Here is a 26,412-nt window from a genome sequence, read left to right on the forward strand (position 1 = left end):
ATATTAATTGGATATCTCTTTATGGCGCAAGTCTTTCAAAACTTTAACGATATACAAGAATTATTTAGTGTGAGCTACAGAAAACATCAAACAACGAACAAAAATTAATTTTATAAGTATATTGATCTTTCAAAATATTGGAATGTATAAAATATAGCGGAAATTCAGTTGTTTTTAATGGAAAAAATAAATTACATAGATTTTAAAACATGTAGAATGCTCAAAGCCCGCTTGCATCGGTTTAGGGACAATTCAATCTAAGAGTACATGATATTTTGCATATATATTGGAAACAAACCAGTTCTAATTAGTTGGTTTTACTGTAATATGCCAGAAAAGCCCATGGTGGTGAAATGTATGTGAAATGTTCAAACTTGCTTGCTGCCCGCCATTACACATTGTGGTCGGACGTCATGTATGCCGAACACTTGCCAGTGTAGTAAAGAATTTTTGTGTCTAGAACTACTCAAATCGCTCTTACAGTATGTTTTTAGGTGCATGTTCTTGTCTAAATATAATTTCACCAACTCCTAAGTGGTTATGTTAATATATGTATTGCATTTGATTAACATATGTGACTTTGGCTCAGGTACATATAGGTACAGCATACATGTTATACCTGCTTTGTAATCATATTGATCAACGATTTGGAATTTCAACAGTATCAATCAAAATACTTAACAATGTCGTGGAATTTGCCAATATTTCTCGTTATATGTTCATAAGGAATATAGAAAAATACATTTATGTCATAATTTGCTTCGTGGTTATGTTACAGAATTAGCCTTGTTGAATTGTCCCTTTAAAAATAATGACTTCTGTATTTTCATGAAACAAGAAACCACTGTGACAGTTTAAAACATATAGTTATTGCACTAATTTTAATCACATACTATATATATTAATAAACAGTTTAACAAAATTACAGTATTAGTGGAGAATTTTAGCTTTGTGCCAGCTAATTGTACTTGTTAGTTAATTCAACCCACTGTAAAGGACATGGCTATAAGTACACGAAATAAATTTAGAAAACATGGTCACTGAAATAAGGACCAATTCATATTTACATTATACACATAGAACATGTATCATAACCTGTGGGTGTTTATTGAGGAATCTTGTTAGGGTTACAATACACCTGCTACTACTCCGTCAAGTATAACATGACAATTGTTTGTGGGGCTTTTTCTTCTCTGTATTAGAATTTACAATTTTATTGTGGGTAGAAATTATACGTGGTTCATTTCTGAAACAATGATTTCATTAATGTATCAAACACAATTGTGGTTTTCGTAGCAACAATAAAAAGTTTCTACACAACAAAAATTTCATGCAATACTATAAGACTCTTTCATATGTGGATATGAACGATAGGGATATTCTACCAGAGGGTCACAAAATGTAGTAAAACTCGAGGCTTGCCAAGGGTTTTGCAACATTTTGTGATCCCGAGGGTAGAATATCCCTATCCTTCATATCCACTTATGAAAGCTTATTTTTCTTTCATACCTCGACGTTTTATTGCAATTTTACTGCAATAATATCCCGCCATTTTGAAATAAATTCGAAGAAATCCAAAGCGAAAGTCAATTTTTCATATCGCATGAATTTTTCAACAAAAATCTGTTGTTTGCATCTTTTATAGTAAAACCAGTCAAGTTTGTGAAAAAAAATGTTAAAATTTTACTGAGGAAATAGAAATTTTGTTGATGCCGTGAAGTCATGAGGCTTTATTGAAAGGGTAGCCATGCAATACAGTCTCAGGTGGCATGAGTGTATTGCCCTAGACCAACCAGTATTACGCCTATATGAAAGAAAGTATGTAGTTATAGTCCTTCATGTGTAGATTTGTGTTGTAGATTGATTTGTAACCCATATTACTAAGGGACAGACCTAAACCAAGTGTAATTTTATTATTCTGAAGTTAACAAATACTTTGCCTTTTGATTTATCAGAGCCAAGTTCCATCAAAGTTCCTTCAATCATATAAAGAACCAGCTAACTGGATATATTCTTAATAAATAATAAAAGGTTGGTTGGATGAATTTCAATTTCTCAAATAGAATTGGTCATACACTAGACTCTTGCAATGTCATGTCCTTGGTGACAGAGCTTTCTGTTCTGGTGTTAGCACCATCTATCCAGTCTTTGAGAGAGACTGGTGTCAGACTTTTCTCACGGTGAACCTCCACGGAACATGTGATCTGGTTCTGTAGAGGAATACCGTTCATCTGCACCTCTGGTCCTTTAGGCTCTAGACAACCCGGCGAGTTACCATGATCATCCACTAATTTATGGTGGTCGATGTCTGAATTAAGTGAGTTTAAGAATACTTCACTATTTTGATCATAGTCCCCTGAGATACAGGTGATAGATGCAGACGACAGATGTTTACTTCTGAGCTTGTTTTCCGTATCAGGTTTTATGTCCATACCCTTCAATCCAACTTCCTTCGGATCACTTTCCTTACCAAGATTTTTGCTATTTGCATTAGAACTTTTGCCATTATCACCGACATTGGTACTAGCACTCATGATTGCATTGTCAATTGTAACATTGCTTGTGTCATTGTTGCTTGTCGAGATTTTGGCTGCACCATAACCTGTAGTAACTTTACTTGTCGCTTTGTTTCTGTGTGAGCTGTCTGTGTTACTGGCAGCCATATTTTCACTGCTGTTGTTGGCAGCATTGTCTACACTGTTTTTGTTTACAGATTTTCCTTGGTTACTATTGCCGATGACATTGCTTTGACCACTGTTACTGGTGGCCTTCCTTTGACCACTGCCGCTGACAGGTTTGCCTTGTTTAGTGTTGTTTTTGGCCTTTGTTTGACCACTGTTGTTTGTGGCCTTTGTTTGACCACTAATACTAGAGGCCTTCTTTTGTCCACTAATGGTGGCCTTCGTTTGACCACTGTTGTTTGTGGCCTTCGTTTGACCACTGTTACTAGAGGTCTTTTTTTGACCAGTGTTGCTGGAGGCCTTCGTTTCTCCACTATTGCTGGTGACGTTTGTTTCACCATTGTTGTTCGCTGCCTTGCTTAGCCCATAGTTATCATCACTGTTTGCTGTTTTACTGGCTGTATCCTTTACAACAGGCACATCAGATGCTACAAAGCTTATGTTAGGAGTTTCCATTACATCATCAACTTGTTTTTTCAGGGAATCATTAATTTTCTTTGTAATTTCTTCAGTTTTCCCACTGTTGTCCTTGTGACCAGAATCTTCTGCTGCTTGTTCCACTCTTATGGTATTTTCTGGCAGATCATTATCCTCAAAGAATGAAGACATGAGCTCCACCTCATCCTTCCTATTAACACCTACAATACAGTTTTGTTTTGTTAGGACCTTAACAATCTTCTTCACCTGCTCTTCATCTTCCACGCGACTGTAGCGCCTTGTTTTCCCGACCTCTGGGGTAGTGGATAGTGCCTGTTTGATGACCCAGTTACACGTCTCCTCATAGTTCCCAGAGATTTCCGAGCCAACAAACGGTTCCTTTATGTTTTTGCTGGTTTGGGTAACACTCTCTGGTCGACTGCTGACCTTTGGCATTTGTACTCCTGTCAATGATAAAACCATAGAAATAAGGACTGATTATTGTCAACTCAACAAGAATCCAATAGCAAAAGTTTAAAAAAACATTATTTTCATTGAAATTATTCATCAAAAACATTTGTAAAACAAAAACATCACCATATAAATAAGAAACTTTGTTTCTATGAACCTAGTTAATTCTACAAAGTAGAACAATACCTTAACTCTTAAAGGTCCTTCTTAAGTATATAGTTTTCACAAGAAATAACAGCCAATCCTAAAGGAGTTTACGCTGAGTATCATATGTCACAAGAAATACAACCATATCCTAAAGGATGTGTTACGAGTATCATACACAAGAAATAACAGCCAATCCTAAAGGATGTGTTACCTAAGTATCATAGTGTCACAAGAAATAACAGCCAATCCTAAAGGATGTGTTACCTGAGTATCATAGTGTCACAAGAAATAACAGCCAATCCTAAAGGATGTGTTACCTAAGTATTATAGTGTCACAAGAAATAACAACCAATCCTAAAGGATGTGTTAACCTAAGTATTATAGTGTCACAAGAAATAACAGCCAATCCTAAAGGATGTGTTACCTAAGTATCATAGTGTCACAAGAAATAACAGCCAATCCTAAGGATGTGTACGGAGTATATAGTGTCACAAGAAATAACAGCCAACCTAAAGGACACCAAGTATTATAGTGTAACAGCCAATCCTAAAGGATGTGTTACCTAAGTATTATAGTGTCACAAGAAATAACAGCCAATCCTAAAGGATGTGTTACCTGAGTATCATAGTGTCACAAGAAATAACAGCCAATCCTAAAGGATGTGTTACCTAAGATGTGTCACAAGAAATAGCCAATCCTAAAGGATGTGTTACCTGAGTATCATAGTGTCACAAGATAAATAACAGCCAATCCTAAAGGATGTGTTACCTGAGTATTATAGTGTCACAAGAAATAACAGCCAATCCTAAAGGATGTGTTACCTGAGTATATCATAGTGTCACAAGATAATAGCCAATCCTAAAGGATGTGTTACCTGAGTATTATAGTGTCACAAGAAATAACAGCCAATCCTAAAGGATGTGTTACCTAAGTATCATAGTGTCACAAGAAATAACAGCCAATCCTAAAGGATGTGTTACCTAAGTATCATAGTGAGTCACAAGAAATAACAGCCAATCCTAAAGGATGTGTTACCTGAGTATTATAGTGTCACAAGAAATAACAGCCAATCCTAAAGGATGTGTTACCTAAGTATCATAGTGTCACAAGAAATAACAGCCAATCCTAAAGGATGTGTTACCTAAGTATCATAGTGTCACAAGAAATAACAGCCAATCCTAAAGGATGTGTTACCTAAGTATATAGTGTCACAAGAAATAACAGCCAATCCTAAAGGATGTGTTACCTCCTAAGTATCATAGTGTCACAAGAAATAACAGCCAATCCTAAAGGATGTGTTACCTGAGTATCATAGTGTCACAAGAAATAACAGCCAATCCTAAAGGATGTGTTACCTGAGTATCATAGTGTCACAAGAAACAACAGCCAATCCTAAAGGATGTGTTACCTGAGTATCATAGTGTCACAAGAAATAACAGCCAATTTCCTAAAGGATGTGTTTACCTGAGTATCATAGTGTCACAAGAAACAACAGCCAATCCTAAAGGATGTGTTACCTGAGTATTATAGTGTCACAAGAAATAACAGCCAATCCTAAAGGATGTGTTACCTAAGTATCATAGTGTCACAAGAAACAACAGCCAATCCTAAAGGATGTGTTACCTGAGTATCATAGTGTCACAAGAAATAACAGCCAATCCTAAAGGATGTGTTACCTAAGTATCATAGTGTCACAAGAAATAACAGCCAATCCTAAAGGATGTGTTACCTAAGTATCATAGTGTCACAAGAAATAACAGCCAATCCTAAAGGATGTGTTACCTAAGTATCATAGTGTCACAAGAAATAACAGCCAATCCTAAAGGATGTGTTACCTAAGTATCATAGTGTCACAAGAAATAACAGCCAATCCTAAAGGATGTGTTACCTGAGTATCATAGCAAGACAAGATACAATACCAATCCTAAATGATTGTGTTTACCTAGTATTATAATAGTGTCACAAGTAAATAATAGCCAATCCTAAAGGATAGTGTTACCTGAAGTATATAGTGTCAGACACAAGAAAGAAAGCAGCCAATCCTAAAGGATGTGTTACCTGAGTATTATAGTCAGTCACAAGAAACAACAGCCAATCCTAAAGGATGTGTTACCTGAGTATCATAGCAAGACAAGATACAATAGCCAATCCTAAAGGATGTGTTACCTGAGTATCATAGTTTCGAGACAAGAAGACAACAGCCAATCCTCAAAAAATGTGTTACCTGAGTATCATAGGATGTGTTCAGAAAAGAATTACAACAGCCAGATTCTAAAGGATGTGTTACCTGAGTGTTCATAGTGTCACAAGATACATAATAGCCAATCCTAAAGGATGTGTTACCTAATATAAGTATCATAGTGTCACAAGAAATAACAGCCAATTCTAAAGGATGTGTTACCTGAGTATCATAATGTCAAAAGAAACAACAGCCAATTCTAAAGGATGTGTTACCTGAGTATCATAGCGAGACAAGATACAATAGCCAATCCTAAAGGATGTGTTACCTGAGTATTATAGTGTCACAAGAAATAACAGCCAATCCTAAAGGATGTGTTACCTGAGTATCATAGTGTCACAAGAAATAACAGCCAATCCTAAAGGATGTGTTACCTAAGTATCATAGTGTCACAAGAAATAACAGCCAATCCTAAAGGATGTGTTACCTGAGTATCATAGCAAGACAAGAAACAATAGCCAATCCTAAAGGATGTGTTACCTGAGTATTATAGTCAGACAAGATACAATAGCCAATCCTAAAGGATGTGTTACCTGAGTATTATAGTCAGACAAGAAACAATAGCCAATCCTAAAGGATGTGTTACCTGAATATCATAGCAAGACAAGATACAATAGCCAATCCTAAAGGATGTGTTACCTGAGTATTATAGTGTCACAAGAAATAACAGCCAATCCTAAAGGATGTGTTACCTGAGTATTATAGTCAGACAAGAAACAATAGCCAATCCTAAAGGATGTGTTACCTGAGTATCATAGCGAGACAAGATACAATAGCCAATCCTAAAGGATGTGTTACCTGAGTATTATAGTGTCACAAGAAATAACAGCCAATTCTAAAGGATGTGTTACCTGAGTATCATAATGTCAAAAGAAACAACAGCCAATTCTAAAGGATGTGTTACCTGAGTATCATAAGCGAGACAAGATACAATAGCCAATCCTAAAGGATGTGTTACCTAAGTATCAACCTATGTATTATAGTGTCACAAGAACAATAACAGCCAATCCTAAAGGATGTGTTACCTGAGTATCAATAGTAGTCACAAGAAATACAACAGCCAATCCTAAAGGATGTGTTACCTGAGTATCATAGTGTCACAAGAAATAACAGCCCAATCCTAAAGGATTGTTACCTGAGTATCATAGAGTCACAAGAAACAACAGCCAATCCTAAAGGATGTGTTACCTGAGTATCATAGTGTCACAAGAAATAACAGCCAATCCTAAAGGATGTGTTACCTGAGTATCATAGTCAGACAAGAAACAATAGCCAATCCTAAAGGATGTGTTACCTGAGTATTATAGTGTCACAAGAAATAACAGCCAATCCTAAAGGATGTGTTACCTGAGTATCATAGCGAGACAAGATACAACAGCCAATCCTAAAGGAGTGTTACCTGAGTATCAAAGTGTCACAAGAAATACTAATAGCCAATCCTAAAAGGATGTGTTACCTGAGTATCATAGTGTCAGACAAGAATACAACCAGCCAATCCTAAAGGATGTGTTACCTGAGTATCATAGCGAGACAAGATACAATAGCCAATCCTAAAGGAAGTGTTACCTGAGTATTATAGTGTCACAAGAAATAACAGCCAATCCTAAAGGATGTGTTACCTGAGTTTCATAGTGTATGTGTTACCTGAGTATCATAGCGTCAAGATACACAGATGTGTTACCTGTATACCTAAAAGAAGATATCATAGTGTGAGACAAGATACAATAGCCAATCCTAAAGGATGTGTTACCTAGACAAGAAACAATAGCCAATCCTATATGTGTTACTGAATATCAAATAGCAATAGCAATCCTAAAGGATGTGTTACCTAGGTATTATAGTGTCACAAGAAATAATAGCCAATCCTAAAGGATGTGTTACCTGAGTATCATAATGTCAAAAGAAACAACAGCCAATTCTAAAGGATGTGTTACCTGAGTATCATAGCGAGACAAGATACAATAGCCAATCCTAAAGGATGTGTTACCTGAGTATTATAGTGTCACAAGAAATAACAGCCAATTCTAAAGGATGTGTTACCTGAGTATCATAATGTCAAAAGAAACAACAGCCAATTCTAAAGGATGTGTTACCTGAGTATCATAGCGAGACAAGATACAATAGCCAAATCCTAAAAGGATGTGTTACCTGAGTATTATAGTCAGTCACAAGAAACAATAGCCAAATCCTAAAGGATGTGTTACCTGAGTATGTTACCTATAGTGTCAGTGAAAAGATACAACAGCCAATTCTAAAGGATGTGTTACCTGAGTATTATAGTGTCAGACAAGAAATAAATAGACAATCCTAAAGGATGTGTGAGTATTACCTGCAATCCTAAAGGAAGTGTTCAGTAAAGAAAGAAACAAAACAGCCAATCCTAATGGATGTGTTAGGATGTATAGTGTTACCCTGAGCCAATCTAAAGGACAAGACAAGAGTGTCACAATAGCCAATCCTAAAGGATGTGTTACCTGAAGTATCATAGCAGACAAGATACAATAGCCAATCCTAAAGGATGTGTTACCTGAGTATCATAGTGTCACAAGAAATAACAGCCAATCCTAAAAGGATGTGTTACCTGAGTATCATATATGTGTCACAAGAAATAACAGCCAATCCTAAAGGATGTGTTACCTGAGTATCATAGTGAGACAAGATACAATAGCCAATCCTAAAGGATGTGTTACCTGAGTATTATAGTCAGACAAGAAACAATAGCCAATCCTAAAGGATGTGTTACCTGAGTATCATAATGTCAAAAGAAACAACAGCCAATTCTAAAGGATGTGTTACCTGAGTATCATAGCGAGACAAGATACAATAGCCAATCCTAAAGGATGTGTTACCTGAGTATTATAGAGTATAGCCAATCCTAAAGGATGTGTTACCTGAGTATCATAGTGAGACAAGATACAATAGCCAATCCTAAAGGATGTGTTACCTGAGTATTATAGTGTCACAAGAAATAACAGCCAATCCTAAAGGATGTGTTACCTAAGTATCATAGTGTCACAAGAAATAACAGCCAATCCTAAAGGATGTGTTACCTAAGTATCATAGTGTCACAAGAAATAACAGCCAATCCTAAAGGATGTGTTACCTGAGTATCATAGTGTCACAAGAAATAACAGCCAATCCTAAAGGATGTGTTACCTGAGTATCAATAGTGTCACAAGAAACAACAGCCAATCCTAAAAGGATGTGTTACCTGAGTATAGCCATAGAATTGAGACAATGATACAAGAAAGAAATAGCCAATTCCTAAAGGATGTGTTACCTGAGTATTATAGTCAGACAAGAAACAATAGCCAATCCTAAAGGATGTGTTACCTGAGTATCATAATGTCAAAAGAAACAACAGCCAATCCTAAAGGATGTGTTACCTGAGTATCATAGTGAGACAAGATACAATAGCCAATCCTAAAGGATGTGTTACCTGAGTATCATAGTAGTCACAAGAAATAACAGCCAATCCTAAAGGATGTGTTACCTAAGTATTATAGTGTCACAAGAAATAACAGCCAATCCTAAAGGATGTGTTACCTGAGTATCATAGCAAGACAAGATACAATAGCCAATCCTAAAGGATGTGTTACCTGAGTATTATAGTGTCACAAGAAATAACAGCCAATCCTAAAGGATGTGTTACCTGAGTATCATAGTGTCAAAAGAAACAACAGCCAATCCTAAAGGATGTGTTACCTGAGTATCATAGCGAGACAAGATACAATAGCCAATCCTAAAGGATGTGTTACCTGAGTATCATAGCAAGACAAGATACAATAGCCAATCCTAAAGGATGTGTTACCTGAGTATTATAGTCAGACAAGAAACAATAGCCAATCCTAAAGGATGTGTTACCTGAGTATTAGAGTATCACAAGAAACAATAGCCAATCCTAAAGGATGTGTTACCTGAGTATCATAGTGTCACAAGAAATAACAGCCAATCCTAAAGGATGTGTTACCTGAGTATTATAGTGTCACAAGAAATAACAGCCAATCCTAAAGGATGTGTTACCTAAGTATCATAGTGTCAGACAAGAAACAACAGCCAATCCTAAAGGATGTGTTACCTGAGTATCATAGTGAGACAAGATACAATAGCCAATCCTAAAGGATGTGTTACCTGAGTATCATAGTGTCACAAGAAATAACAGCCAATTCTAAAGGATGTGTTACCTGAGTATCATAATGAGACAAGATTCAATAGCCAATCCTAAAGGATGTGTTACCTGAGTATCATAGTGTCAGACAAGATAAATAGCCAATCCTAAAGGATGTGTTACCTGAGTATTATAGTGTCACAAGAAACATACAGCTCAAACTAAAGGATGTGTTACCTGAAGTATCATAGCGAGACAAGATACAATAGCCAATCCTAAAGGATGTGTTACCTGAGTATCATAGTGTCACAAGAAATAACAGCCAATTCTAAAGGATGTGTTACCTGAGTATCATAATGTCACAAGAAACAAACAGCCAATTCTAAAGGATGTGTTACCTGAGTATCATAGCGAGTCACAAGATACAATAGCCAATCCTAAAGGATGTGTTACCTGAGTATTATAGTCACAAGAAATAACAGCCAATCCTAAAGGATGTGTTACCTGAGTATCATAGTGTCACAAGAAACAATAGCCAATCCTAAAGGATGTGTTACCTGAGTATTATAGTGTCACAAGATACAATAGCCAATCCTAAAGGATGTGTTACCTGAGTATTATAGTGTCACAAGAAATAACAGCCAATCCTAAAGGATGTGTTACCTAAGTATCATAGTGTCACAAGAAATAACAGCCAATCCTAAAGGATGTGTTACCTAAGTATCATATATAGTGTCACAAGAAATAACAGCCAATCCTAAAGGATGTGTTACCTAAGTATCATAGTGTCACAAGAAATAACAGCCAATCCTAAAGGATGTGTTACCTAAGTATCATAGTGTCACAAGAAATAACAGCCAATCCTAAAGGATGTGTTACCTGAGTATTATAGTCAGACAAGAAACAATAGCCAATCCTAAAGGATGTGTTACCTGAGTATCATAGTGAGACAAGAAACAATAGCCAATCCTAAAGGATGTGTTACCTGAGTATCATAGTGTCACAAGAAACAACAGCCAATCCTAAAGGATGTGTTACCTGAGTATTATAGTCAGACAAGAAACAATAGCCAATCCTAAAGGATGTGTTACCTGAGTATCATAATGTCAAAAGAAACAACAGCCAATTCTAAAGGATGTGTTACCTGAGTATCATAGTGAGACAAGATACAATAGCCAATCCTAAAGGATGTGTTACCTGAGTATTATAGTGTCACAAGAAATAACAGCCAATCCTAAAGGATGTGTTACCTGAGTATCATAGTGTCAAAAGAAACAACAGCCAATTCTAAAGGATGTGTTACCTGAGTATCATAGCGAGACAAGATACAATAGCCAATCCTAAAGGATGTGTTACCTGAGTATTATAGTGTCACAAGAAATAACAGCCAATCCTAAAGGATGTGTTACCTGAGTATCATAGTGTCACAAGAAATAACAGCCAATCCTAAAGGATGTGTTACCTGAGTATCATAGCGAGACAAGATACAATAGCCAATCCTAAAGGATGTGTTACCTGAGTATCATAGTGAGACAAGATACAATAGCCAATCCTAAAGGATGTGTTACCTGAGTATTATAGTGTCACAAGAAATAACAGCCAATCCTAAAGGATGTGTTACCTGAGTATCATAGCGAGACAAGATACAATAGCCAATCCTAAAGGATGTGTTACCTGAGTATCATAGCAAGACAAGATACAATAGCCAATCCTAAAGGATGTGTTACCTGAGTATTATAGTGTCACAAGAAATAACAGCCAATCCTAAAGGATGTGTTACCTAAGTATCATAGTGTCACAAGAAATAACAGCCAATCCTAAAGGATGTGTTACCTGAGTATTATAGTGTCACAAGAAATAACAGCCAATCCTAAAGGATGTGTTACCTGAGTATCATAGCAAGACAAGATACAATAGCCAATCCTAAAGGATGTGTTACCTGAGTATTATAGTGTCACAAGAAATAACAGCCAATCCTAAAGGATGTGTTACCTGAGTATCATAGTGTCACAAGAAATAACAGCCAATCCTAAAGGATGTGTTACCTGAGTATCATAGTGTCACAAGAAATAACAGCCAATCCTAAAGGATGTGTTACCTGAGTATCATAGCAGACAAGATACAATAGCCAATCCTAAAGGATGTGTTACCTGAGTATTATAGTCAGACAAGATACAATAGCCAATCCTAAAGGATGTGTTACCTGAGTATTATAGCAGACAAGATACAATAGCCAATCCTAAAGGATGTGTTACCTGAGTATCATAGTGTCACAAGAAACAACAGCCAATCCTAAAGGATGTGTTACCTGAGTATCATAGTGAGACAAGATACAATAGCCAATCCTAAAGGATGTGTTACCTGAGTATCATAGTGTCACAAGAAATAACAGCCAATCCTAAAGGATGTGTTACCTGAGTATTCAAAAGAAACAACGCCAATAGTGTTTCACAAGAAATAACAGCCAATCCTAAAGGATGTGTTACCTGAGTATCATAGTGTCACAAGAAATAAACAGCCAATCCTAAAGGATGTGTTACCTGAGTATCATAGTGTCACAAGAAATAACAGCCAATCCTAAAGGATGTGTTACCTGAGTATCATAGTGTCACAAGAAATAACAGCCAATCCTAAAGGATGTGTTACCTGAGTATTATAGTGTCACAAGAAATAACAGCCAATCCTAAAGGATGTGTTACCTGAGTATCATAGTGTCACAAGAAATAACAGCCAATCCTAAAGGATGTGTTACCTGAGTATCATAGTGTCACAAGAAATAAATAGCCAATCCTAAAGGATGTGTTACCTGAGTATCATAGTGTCACAAGAAATAACAGCCAATCCTAAAGGATGTGTTACCTGAGTATCATAGTGAGACAAGAAAATAACAGCCAATCCTAAAGGATGTGTTACCTGAGTATCATAGTGAGACAAGAAACAATAGCCAATCCTAAAGGATGTGTTACCTGAGTATCATAGTGCACAAGAAGACAAGATACAATAGCCAATCCTAAAGGATGTGTTACCTGAGTATCAAGTGAGACAAGAAACAATAGCCAATCCTAAAGGATGTGTTACCTGAGTATCATAGTGAGACAAGATACAATAGCCAATTCCTAAAGGATGTGTTACTGAGTATCATAGTGAGACAAGATACAATAGCCAATCCTAAAGGATGTGTTACCTGAGTTTTATAGTGTCACAAGAAATAACAGCCAATCCTAAAGGATGTGTTACCTAAGTATCATAGTGTCACAAGAAACAACAGCCAATCCTAAAGGATGTGTTACCTGAGTATCATAGTGTCACAAGAAATAACAGCCAATCCTAAAGGATGTGTTACCTAAGTATCATAGTGTCACAAGAAATAACAGCCAATCCTAAAGGATGTGTTACCTAAGTATCATAGTGTCACAAGAAATAACAGCCAATCCTAAAGGATGTGTTACCTAAGTATCATAGTGTCACAAGAAATAACAGCCAATCCTAAAGGATGTGTTACCTGAGTATCATAGCAAGACAAGATACAATAGCCAATCCTAAAGGATGTGTTACCTGAGTATTATAGTCAGACAAGATACAATAGCCAATCCTAAAGGATGTGTTACCTGAGTATTATAGTCAGACAAGAAACAATAGCCAATCCTAAAGGATGTGTTACCTGAGTATTATAGTCAGACAAGAAACAATAGCCAATCCTAAAGGATGTGTTACCTGAGTATCATAGCGAGACAAGATACAATAGCCAATCCTAAAGGATGTGTTACCTGAGTATTATAGTGTCACAAGAAATAACAGCCAATTCTAAAGGATGTGTTACCTGAGTATCATAATGTCAAAAGAAACAACAGCCAATTCTAAAGGATGTGTTACCTGAGTATCATAGCGAGACAAGATACAATAGCCAATCCTAAAGGATGTGTTACCTGAGTATTATAGTGTCACAAGAAATAACAGCCAATCCTAAAGGATGTGTTACCTAAGTATCATAGTGTCACAAGAAATAACAGCCAATCCTAAAGGATGTGTTACCTGAGTATTATAGTGTCACAAGAAATAACAGCCAATCCTAAAGGATGTGTTACCTAAGTATCATAGTGTCACAAGAAATAACAGCCAATCCTAAAGGATGTGTTACCTGAGTATTATAGTGTCACAAGAAATAACAGCCAATCCTAAAGGATGTGTTACCTAAGTATTATAGTGTCACAAGAAATAACAGCCAATCCTAAAGGATGTGTTACCTAAGTATCATAGTGTCACAAGAAATAACAGCCAATCCTAAAGGATGTGTTACCTGAGTATTATAGTGTCACAAGAAATAACAGCCAATCCTAAAGGATGTGTTACCTGAGTATCATAGTGTCACAAGAAATAACAGCCAATTCTAAAGGATGTGTTACCTGAGTATCATTATGTGACAAGAAACAATAGCCAATCCTAAAGGATGTGTTACCTGAGTATTATAGTGTCACAAGAAATAACAGCCAATCCTAAAGGATGTGTTAAAGTATCATGGAGACATGTGTTAGCCAATCCTAAAGGATGTGTTACCTGAGTATTATAGTGTCACAAAGAAATAACAGCCAATCCTAAAGGATGTGTTACCTAAGTATCATAGTGTCACAAGAAATAACAGCCAATTCTAAAGGATGTGTTACCTGAGTATCATTATGTGACAAGAAACAATAGCCAATCCTAAAGGATGTGTTACCTGAGTATGCTTATGTCAAAAGAAACAACGGCCAATCCTAAAGGATGCGTTACCTGAGTATCATTATGTCACAAGAAATAACAGCCAATCGATCCTAATGGATGTGTTACCTGAGTATCATTATGTCACAAGAAATAGCAGCCAATTGATCCTAAAGGATGTGTTACCTGCCAGTCTCTTTAAAAGGGAGTCACGAGGCACAGAGTACAGTAAAACATTAAACAACCAGCTTAAACACAGCCATGGCTGTAACATAGGCTTGCTGGCTCCCTCACAAATGATCATCCAGCTTACAACACAGCCATGGCTGTTACATAGGCTTGCTGGCTCCCTGACAAATGATCATCCAGCTTACAACACAGTCATGGCTGTTACATTAGGCTTGCTGGCTCCCTGACAAATGATCATCCAGCTTACAACAAAGCCATGGCTGTAACATAGGCTTGCTGGCTCCCTGACAAATGATCATCCAGCTTACAACACAGTCATGGCTGTAACATAGGCTTGCTGGCTCCCTGACAAATGATCATCCAGCTTACAACACAGCCATGGCTGTAACATAGGCTTGCATGGCTCCCTGACAAATGATCATCCAGCTTACAACAAAGCCATGGCTGTAACATAGGGTTGCTGGCTCCCTGACAAATGATCATCCACCTTACAACACAGCCATGGCTGTTACATAGGCTTGCTGGCTCCCTGACAAATGATCATCCAGCTTACAACAAAGCCATGGCTGTAACATAGGCTTGCTGGCTCCCTGACAAAATGATCATCCAGCTTACAACAAAGCCATGGCTGTAACATAGGCTTGCTGGCTCCCACACAAATGATCATCCAGCTTACAACAAAGCCATGGCTGTAACAAAGGCTTGCTGGCTCCCTGACAAATGATCATCCAGCTTACAACAAAGCCATGGCTGTAACATAGGGTTGCTGGCTCCCTGACAAATAATCATCCAGCTTACAACACAGCCATGGCTGTAACATAGGCTTGCTGGCTCCCTGACAAATGATCATCCAGCTTACAACAAAGCCATGGCTGTAACATAGAGTTGCTGGCTCCCTGACAAATGATCATCCAGCTTACAACAAAGCCATGGCTGTAACATAGGGTTGCTGGCTCCCTGACAAATGATCATCCAGCTTACAACACAGCATGGCTGTAACATAGGGTTGCTGGCTCCCTGACAAATGATCATCCAGCTTACAACAAAGCCATGGCTGTAACATAGGCTTGCTGGCTCCCTGACAAATGATCATCCAGCTTACAACAAAGCCATGGCTGTAACATAGGCTTGCTGGCTCCCACACAAATGATCATCCAGCTTACAACAAAGCCATGGCTGTAACATAGGCTTGCTGGCTCCCTGACAAATGATCATCCAGCTTACAACAAAGCCATGGCTGTAACATAGGCTTGCTGGCTCCCACACAAATGATCATCCAGCTTACAACAAAGCCATGGCTGTAACATAGGGTTGCTGGCTCCCTCACAAATGATCATCCAGCTTACAACAAAGCCATGGCTGTAACATAGGCTTGCTGGCTCCCTGACAAATGATCATCCAGCTTACAACACAGTCATGGCTGTAACATAGGGTTGCTGGCTCCCTGACAAATGATCATCCAGCTTACAACAAAGCCATGGCTGTAACATAGGCTTGCTGGCTCCCTCACAAATGATCATCCAGCTTACAACAAAGCCATGGCTGTAACATAGGGTTGCTTGCTCCCTCACAAATGATCATCCAGCTTACAACAAAGCCATGGCTGTAACATAGGGTTGCTGGCTCCCTGACAAATGATCATCCAGCTTACAACAAAGCCATGGCTGTAACATAGGCTTGCTGGCTCCCTGACAAATGATCATCCAGCTTACAACAAAGCCATGGCTGTAACATAGGCTTGCTGGCTCCCTGACAAATGATCATCCAGCTTACAACAAAGCCATGGCTGTAACATAGGCTTGCTGGCTCCCTCACAAATGATCATCCAGCTTACAACAAAGCCATGGCTGTAACATAGGGTTGCTGGCTCCCTCACAAATGGTCATCCAGCTTACAACAAAGCCATGGCTGTAACATAGGGTTGCTGGCTCCCTCACAAATGGTCATCTGTACATATTTATGCAAAAACAAAATACCGTAAATTGGGATATTTTGGCATTTTTGTTTCAAAATAGAGTGGTTATATTTTGGTGTGTTAAAATTTGACGTTTTCCAGTGATCTTTAATTGGAGCATATCTCTTACATGATGGAAAGATACTACTTCTGCAGATTTACTTGCTTCACTGGTCCTTTTGTCGCATTGATCCCTCGGTCAACAATGATAAGCTGACTTGATTTTAATTGAAGCCATATTGATACTTAGACAACACTTTCAGATATTGGTCTTCAATAGAAGTCATTAATAATCACTTACCTGTATACGTGAGTTCACAAAAGAAAAAATACACTTGACCAAGTTTTATTTTTTCCGGTTGACAGAACATACCTTACGTATGTTTTAGTAACGTGATTCAGAGTAACTTACTCGAGAGCATATAATGTTCACAATAGTGATCAATAGATGTATTAAAATTCATTCCTAACTTTCAGTGGTTAATAAGCCATTATATTCCTTTTTCATCCTCATAACTGTCAACACGTTAAATGTTAGCAAACTGGAAATCGCCAGTCAGCTGACTTTTCTCAAACTAGAGATTATACTTTATAGCAATTTTACCAAATCAACACAAATCATAAACACAATGGTAAAAATTATCATTATAACTGGTGACTTTGATTTCGAGAGTTTGAGTCCCCAGTCCAATGTCGGAAACTTGACAGGTATGCACCCTTGTGCTAAATTGACATCAGTTATTAAAATGTAACAGTAAGTCCAGTAAGTACTGCTGAAAATTACTGTTGTTCATAACTTGTGTAATTATTAAATCCAAGAAATGTTAATAAGATTTGTTAAAACTACAGTCAAGATCTTTGGATAATATAATAATATAATCTGCACCATAAGAGCAAGTGGTAATTAAAACAGCCTTAAAATAAGGACTTACTTGATAACAATGATATCTGACTGTGATCTACTCCATAATAACAATGTCAACATTCATGCCAATATCAGGCACTGCTATGATATGCAAAAGGCTGCAACATGCCAACATTTGGAGATATAAAACAATGTGTCATATTTATCTAACCTACAAAGTCTAATAGATCAGCAAAAAAAAACTCTCCTGAAAAACAAAATGCTTTTTGTAAGTTTAAATCTGGCCTAGCCACAATTATTGAGCAGTTATGCAATACCGTTGAGCAAATCATTGCCACAATACTAGATGATTTCTTTAGCACTTTTCATTTCCCCATGTCATTTCAAATTTTTAACCTCTCTATCTCCGGTGCTGAAAGAGTCCTGTTGTATCCTTGATGAAGATATTTACCCTCAACTGCTTTAGAAGGCAGTCAGTGAGCCACCTGTAGAGTTGTGATATACTACAGCAGGGCTCCTCCTAGAGTAGTGATATACTACAGCAAGGCTCCTCCTAGAGTAGTGATATACTACAGCAAGGCTCCACCTAGAGTAGTGATATACTACAGGAAGGCTCCTCCTACAGTAGTGATATACTACAGGAAGGCTCCTCCTAGAGTAGTGATATACTACAGGAAGGCTCCTCCTAGAGTAGTGATATACTACAGCAAGGCTCCTCCTAGAGTAGTGATATACTACAGCAAGGCTCCTCCTAGAGTAGTGATATACTACAGCAAGGCTCCTCCTAGAGTAGTGATATACTACAGCAAGGCTCCTCCTAGAGTAGTGATATACTACAGCAAGGCTAGAAGGCTAGCTCCTCCTAGAGTAGTGATATACTACAGCAAGGCTCCTCCTAGAGTAGTGATATACTACAGCAAGGCTCCTCCTAGAGTAGTGATATACTACAGCAAGGCTCCTCCTAGAGTAGTGATATACTACAGCAAGGCTCCTCCTAGAGTAGTGATATACTACAGGAAGGCTCCTCCTAGAGTAGTGATATACTACAGCAAGGCTCCAATAGAGTAGTGATATATTACAGCAAGGCTCCTCGTAGAGTAGTGATATACTACAGCAAGGCTCCTCCTAGAGTAGTGATATACTACAGCAAGGCTCCTCCTAGAGTAGTGATATACTACAGCAAGGCTCCTCCTAGAGTAGTGATATACTACAGCAAGGCTCCTCCTAGAGTAGTGATATACTACAGCAAGGCTCCTCCTAGAGTAGTGATATACAACAGCAAGGCTCCTCCTAGAGCAGTGACATACTACAGCAAGGCCCCCCCTAGAGTAGTGATATACTACAGCAAGGCTCCTCCTAGAGTAGTGATATACTACAGCAAGGCTCCTCCTAGAGTAGTGATATACTACAGCAAGGCTCCTCCTAGAGTAGTGATATACTACAGCAAGGCTCCTCCTAGAGTAGTGATATACAACAGCAAGGCTCCTCCTAGAGTAGTGATATACTACAGCAAGGCTCCTCCTAGACTGGTGATAAACTACAGCAAGGCTCCTTCTAGAGTAGTGATATACTACAGCAAGGCTCCTCCTAGAGTAGTGATATACTACAGCAAGGCTCCTCCTAGAGTAGTGATATGTATACTACAGCAAGGCTCCTCCTAGAGTAGTGATATACTACAGCAAGACTCCAATAAGAGTAGTGATATATTACAGCAAGGTCCTCGTAGAGTAGTGATATGTATACTACAGCAAGGCTCCTCCTAGAGTAGTGATATACTACAGCAAGACTCCAATAAGAGTAGTGATATACTACAGCAAGGCTCCTCCTAGAGTAGTGATATACTACAGCAAGGCTCCTCCTAGAGTAGTGATATACTACAGCAAGGCTCCTCCTAGAGTAGTGATATGTATACTACAGCAAGGCTCCTCCTAGAGTAGTGATATACTACAGCAAGACTCCAATAAGAGTAGTGATATATTACAGCAAGGCTCCTCGTAGAGTAGTGATATGTATACTACAGCAAGGCTCCTCCTAGAGTAGTGATATACTACAGCAAGACTCCAATAAGAGTAGTGATATATTACAGCAAGGCTCCTCGTAGAGTAGTGATATGTATACTACAGCAAGGCTCCTCCTAGAGTAGTGATATACTACAGCAAGACTCCAATAAGAGTAGTGATATACTACAGCAAGGCTCCTCCTAGAGTAGTGATATATATACTGCAGCAAGGCTCCTCCTAGAGTAGTGATATACTACAGCAAGGCTCCTCCTAGAGTAGTGATATACTACAGCAAGGCTCCTCCAAGAGTAGTGATATACTACAGCAAGGTTTCTCCTACAGTAGTGATATACTACAGCAAGGCTATTCTCCTGAGAATGACCTTGAAAAGCTACTTCTTGAGCAATTCATAACCCAGCATACAAAGATAGTTACTGATGGGTGATATATAACCCAGCATACAAAGATGGCTACTGATGGGGTGATATATAACCCAGCATACAAAGATGGCTACTGATGGGGTGATATATAACCCAGCATACAAAGATGGCTTCCGATGGGGTGATATATAACCCATCATACAAAGATGGCTACCGATGGGGTGATATATAACCCAGCATACAAAGATGGCTACCGATGGGGTGATATATAACCCAGCATACAAAGATGGCTACCGATGGGGTGATATATAACCAAGCATACAAAGATGGCTACCGATGGGGTGATATATAACCCAGCATACAAAGATGGCTACCGATGGGGTGATATACAACCCAGCAAATACGGATGACTATTGATGTGGCGATATATAACCCAGCATACAAAGATGGCTACCGATGGGGCAATATATAACCAAGCATACAAAGATGGCTACAGACAGGGCGATATAAAACCCAGCATACAAAGATGGCTACTGATGGGGTGATATACAACCCAGCAAATACAGATGACTATTGATGTGGCGATATATAACCCAACATACCAAGATGGCTATTGATGGATCAATATTAAATCCAGCAAACAAAGATGGCTACTGATGGGGCAATATATATAACCCAGCAAACAATGAAATTTGAACATTCAAAACAGTTAATATAATTGCACCCAACAAATATGTTGTCTAGTTAATTATGTTCCAAATAACATGCAGTACATTTTGCCATATTTTTAGGAATACAGCAGTCCTTACAATGCCAATCCAAATGTGTCTTTGACTATAGATAAATGTGTAAAGCTACAGAGTAAGAAGTGAAATAAGAATGTGAATATGACTCTACAACACAGCTTTGATGTGTAAGATAGTGATGATAAGTTGTTATCTTCAAACAAGTCGATAGCTATAGTACTTATAAGGAAACAGAACAAACCAAACTCTATTAAAAGCATAACTAACAGTGCCAACACTAACATGTGTACAGTGATTTCTTTCAGTCTACTAAAGTTTTAATATTTATTTCAGAGACTATGACCACTATCATCATCTGAAACAGTCTATAGGAGGAAATGCTTAATTTGATTTGTAATATGAGTAATATAAGCTTATGCCTCGTAGTTCCATTGTCTCTGATTCTTATGTATGACTGACTTGCCTTACACCTATATCTGTATGGTGGAGAGTTGCTTGCTCTTCTGGAAGACCTAGTTTTACCATCATAGTTCTTTTTAGGAAGTTTCCATTTAAATCAATATTTGTTTGTAATTGCCATTACTAATTTGACTTGACGGTTTTTTTAGGCTTTTTTGTTTTTGTTATTTTCAAATAACTTTTTCGATGATAATAACTCAGTAGTGTATAAGAAAGAATCAGAGATGATGTACATACTTGTTATAAAGTTTTTGATAGTCACAATAAAAAACTATTTTCACAAAATAAATAGCTGTGCAAAAGTCTAAGGTCAAAGATACCTATTTTTGTGTGTGTTTGTGCGTATGTGTTTTTTTTTACATAAAAATATCTTTTGTCTGGATAAATTAAGACTTTATTTTTAATACTGTAACAGCAGTTGCTTATTTTTCACAGCAAATTATCTGAATGTGTAAATAGCCATCTGAAGCATCACAATGAGTTAATTAATGTTTGATGTTATTCTTTTACAAGTGCAATATAAAATCCTGCAAGATATCGGCCTGGCAGTGCAATAAAATCAGAAACTTCTAACATGCACAAAATTTCTATACCTGATGTGACAGTTCCCATGTCTAAATAAAAAGCAACATCTTCAGATTAAACACTAAAATTCCATGCTGTTGATCAAACACAGTAAAGTCTGCCTATCAATAGGAATTTTAACAAAACAGCCTCAATACTATTTTTTCTTTCTTTCTAAAATCATTGATGCGTTTTTTCTGATTCTTTAACATTCCCTACCCCATTGTTTTCATTATTTTAACAAAGCCATTAAGGTTAACAATTTCTCCTGTAGTGATAGATAATGAAGCCTACCTGTAAGACTGTTTTGAAGAGTTTGGGTGTTTCCGTACTTCTGTCTGGTGTTCTAATTATGGGTTCTACCTCCACTTTGGAACTCTCAGCAGATCCATGACTTTTAGTCGACAACTTTGCATTTTGTCTCAATAATTTCCTAGAAGAACGATTGATATGAATCAATATTATGCATGGTGGATACTGATATTCAATATCTGAATGTCAGGTTTCATTTAATTAACAACCACAGGCTGTATCACTGATCACCATCTGATATTATAATACACCATGATTTTAGTCTACAAGAAGTTTAGTTTTCTTCATTTCTTTGAAGAGAGTAAATAAAACAAATCATGTTTTTGCTTAAATGAAATATTTTTTTCATAAGATTCTATAATTGTCAGTTTTGCATATCAATTATAGGCATCTTATTTAAAGTACGGTAATATCTTTTGTGTCTTAAATGAAAACTGAAGTTGACACTAGCTAGACTGGGTCTACATATCCTCAATTTTGTGGGTTTTATTTTGGTAGCACAAGTTCTGTCATAAACTGTTTTCAGAATTTACAGAAATAAGCACTATAAGAAGAGGTTGGTAAATTTTTTCTTTTTAAAGACCTGACACATCATTTAATTTTTGTAGCTGTTTATAGAATTCAATCAATGACTACTTCTGGGAGAACTTCACTAAGTGTACCTGGCCCGTTTCTTGAGAAGTTTGTGTGCCTCTGGGTACTCGGCCATGGCGTCCTCAAATTCTGTCTGGCTGAGGATGAAGAGGTTAGTAAAGCCTTTACATCTCACATCAGCAGTACGGCGATTTCCATCGGCAGCAATGGCCAATAAACTACAAAACACATGGAAGTATTTCACAATATTTTCCTGTGAGTATGATTTTGCGGACTCATAAAGGCATTCTCAGGTTAATACATGTGAAAATGATAGAACAATGATAGGAAGATCAATATACAATTATAGCTATACATAATATGTAGACTTTAGTACCACTGTAATATCAACATGCTGCAATCCTTATCACCTGAAAATTCCCCGGCTCATACATTTCCTTAACAAAGTACTTCACTAAACAAGGAAACAAATGTATAAAAGTGGTATGTATCTAAACCAGAAACAAACCAATTCAAAACTGAAACTACAACCAACCTGATCTCGCCAAACACACTTCCTTCCTTGAGTGTGGCCAGCACTGTTGTACCCTCTGGTCCTCCAACGACCTCCACCTGACCTTGACTGACGATATACATCTCTTTGCCCACCTCTCCCTAAAGGAAAACATGGTCAGATAATTCTAAGTGACTTCAAGAACACAAGAATGAACAAATGAAAATCACAATATGTTCCTAAAGACTTTGGAATTAAGGTTGCCTTATTATTTAACAGCAACACATGTTGATTGGGTGGAGACATGTATAGAGTGATTTTTCTATTCTGCTAATCAATTCCAAATGAGATTTTGTCATTACCAAATATCATGATTTACGTAAATGGGAACAGACATGGTATCAAATAGACTTGCCGGTACTTAGCTTTTAGCTTTGATTTTGGCCTTAATGACAAAATTTCAAGGTCTGGGAAATAATCTTGTTCCTGTACTAAGATTTATTATAAGCTATCCCAAAACTAGAACTGTAAGCCAATTGACTTATACCCCCACTTCCTCTTATTAGAGGTGTTTAACTTCAATTATTCTTGAAAAAATATCATGGTCACAGAAAATTTACAAGTTGTATGGACAAATTTTAATCTGTGTATATTGACCAGGTTACCATAGCAACTAAAATTTTGACAAACGGAAACCTGCATGCACATCCTGACATTGTTCTCAACAATATTGCCAAGTTTCATGAAATTGATCGAGAAGTTTAGGTGAAGTGACCAGACAAATTTTGAAACCTGTGTGTAGTGACTTGCTTGAATTAGTTACCATGGGGACCAAAATTTAAAAAAAAAACCCAAAAAAAACCTGCATGCATGTCTACACATGGTTCTAAACATCACTGCCAAGTTTCATTGAAATCAATCCAGTAGTTTAGAAGGAGCTATTCGGACAAATTTTGAAACATGTGTATAGTTACCTGGTTACCATGGCACCAAAATTTCGACAAACGTAAACCTGCATGCACATCTACACAAGGTCCAAAACAATACTACAAAGTTTCATTGAAAATGACCACGTACCTGTATATAGTGACCTGGTTACTATGGCAACAAAAGTTTTCAACACACAAAAACATGCATGCACATTTACACATGGTCCCCAACAATACTGCAAAATTTCATTGAAATCAGTCCTGTAGTTAGGAGTAGTTGTCCGAACAAAAAGTTTTCTACATTAACCTGTATGCATAATGACCAGGTTACCATGGCAACAAAAATTTTGAAAAACCAAAAACCTGCATGCACATCAACAGATGGTCCCCAACAATACTGCCAAATTTCATTAAAATCGGTCCAGTAGTTTAGGAGGAGTAGTCCAAACAAAATTTTCTAGGGACAGACAGACAGATTTTCAGGCAGTCTAGGTATTCTAGGGAGTGTCCAGAGTTCCATCTGTGTCTCTCATTATCCTTCCAAGAACTTCATTTATCAGGACACAAACATTCTATACTAGGATCTTTGTACATTATTATAGACATATTCCTGGTGTGAAAAGAGGAGACATACCTTTTTACAGACATATTCCCCAGGTAAGAAGAGGATGGGTTTAAGTTTGAGGACGAGATCAAACAGAAGGGTTTTATCACAATCCTGGAACAAGGTCACTTTGGACAGAGTGTTAAAGTGGACATGGATGGCCAGATCAGTTCGCAGGTTCTTTGGTAGCCAGTCCATCAACTTCTTCTCATCTGGGTAAAATAATAACAGCTCATCAATATTTCATCATAGTCTTGAATAAAGCATAACATATCGTACAAAATTGTTCATAAACTCTATGTTCCCAAAGTAGTAGAACAATTATATGTATCATAAAGGGAACACAAACAATATTGATAGGCATCTTCTGGTAAAAAGCATTTTCCCTTTCAAATTTTGAGTTTTTCTGTCATACCTGAGATTTTTTGTTGCTGTAACTTACCTGATATTTTCTGTTGCTGTAACTTACCTGAGATTTTCTTTTGCTGTATCTAATCTGGGATTTTCTGTTGCTGTAACTTACCTGAGATTTTCTTTTGCTGTATCTAATCTGGGATTTTCTGTTGCTGTATCTTAACTGATATTTGCTGTCACTGTAACTTACCTGAGATTTTCTGTTGCTGCCATTGGTAAAGGAACCATGTCCTGACCTTGTGCTGGGTTTCATTAGGACAGTTAAGGTTCTTGACATATCTGAGAGCATCATCCATCATCTTATCATACTGAGCTTTCACTCGGCCTGCTGCATCCACAATGTCACGGATCTGGAAGTAATGTACCAAAAAACAGCTGACAAAACCATGTTAAATAGAAGTATGGTGAACAGATTACAGTTTATTGTGATGATATGAGTGCTTATGGAACACTAATTTATCCGTAAAGTCAGGTTACTCTTCAGAAGGAAAGGTGAAATATGAAATTGTAAAAATTCATAAACATGATGACTAGAAAAATTATGCCTTTCCGAAATGCATCTCCTCAGTCAAGTTTGTGCACCCTTAATGGGGCCTTTTGGCTTTCCGCATACATGTACTTTTAAACAAGAGGCCCATGGGCCTTAACGGTCACCCGAGTTCGTTTAGAATAAAACAAAGACATATAAACACTTATATACTGGCCCTTGAAGTTGGTCAGTAATTTTATAAATTTGACTTTTTAATCTATGAAGAGTATTTGCTTCAATCAAACCTGTGAACTCAGAAGATTTTTTTTTATATTTTAAGTCATTTTGACCCGTTTGGCCCCACCCCTCTGGTCCCCCAGGGGGTCAGCGAGGACTGATATATGGATGTTTAGATACTATATCTCAGGCTAATAATTCTAATCAACTTTGAGTCATTTCCTATGAAAATTGAGCAAATAATGTTCATAAAATAGATTTTTCATATATAAACTAAAGTAAACTCGACCCCTTCCCCAGGAGGAAACGTGAGACCCCAGGGTCATATAATTCACAATTTTCAGAAAACACCTTAAGACCTTTCTGTTTATAAAGGGTATTTGATTCTACCATTTTCAGAATTTAAGAAGAGGATTTTTGAAGTTTTAGCCTACTTGCTCCTTTT

General features: G+C 37.4%; 1 protein-coding gene across 1 annotated transcript in view; it reads right to left on the reverse strand.

Annotated features, from left to right (window-relative positions):
• The window catches only part of LOC138316764 (uncharacterized), a 119,387-nt gene continuing 92,975 nt past the window's right edge, over positions 1-26,412 (reverse strand). Inside the window, exons 15-22 of the mRNA XM_069258421.1 lie at positions 25,452-25,611; positions 24,878-25,059; positions 23,357-23,475; positions 22,890-23,039; positions 22,210-22,348; positions 15,868-16,025; positions 14,945-15,108; positions 1-3,562 (exon numbers count right to left, since the gene is read on the reverse strand). Of these exons, the coding sequence (XP_069114522.1) occupies positions 2,070-3,562; positions 14,945-15,108; positions 15,868-16,025; positions 22,210-22,348; positions 22,890-23,039; positions 23,357-23,475; positions 24,878-25,059; positions 25,452-25,611 (2,565 nt within the window). The 3' untranslated portion in view covers positions 1-2,069. The remainder of the gene's footprint in view (positions 3,563-14,944; positions 15,109-15,867; positions 16,026-22,209; positions 22,349-22,889; positions 23,040-23,356; positions 23,476-24,877; positions 25,060-25,451; positions 25,612-26,412) is intronic.

The sequence above is a fragment of the Argopecten irradians genome, chromosome 2 (genome assembly GCF_041381155.1).
Source record: "Argopecten irradians isolate NY chromosome 2, Ai_NY, whole genome shotgun sequence".
Classification (NCBI taxonomy): domain Eukaryota; kingdom Metazoa; phylum Mollusca; class Bivalvia; order Pectinida; family Pectinidae; genus Argopecten; species Argopecten irradians.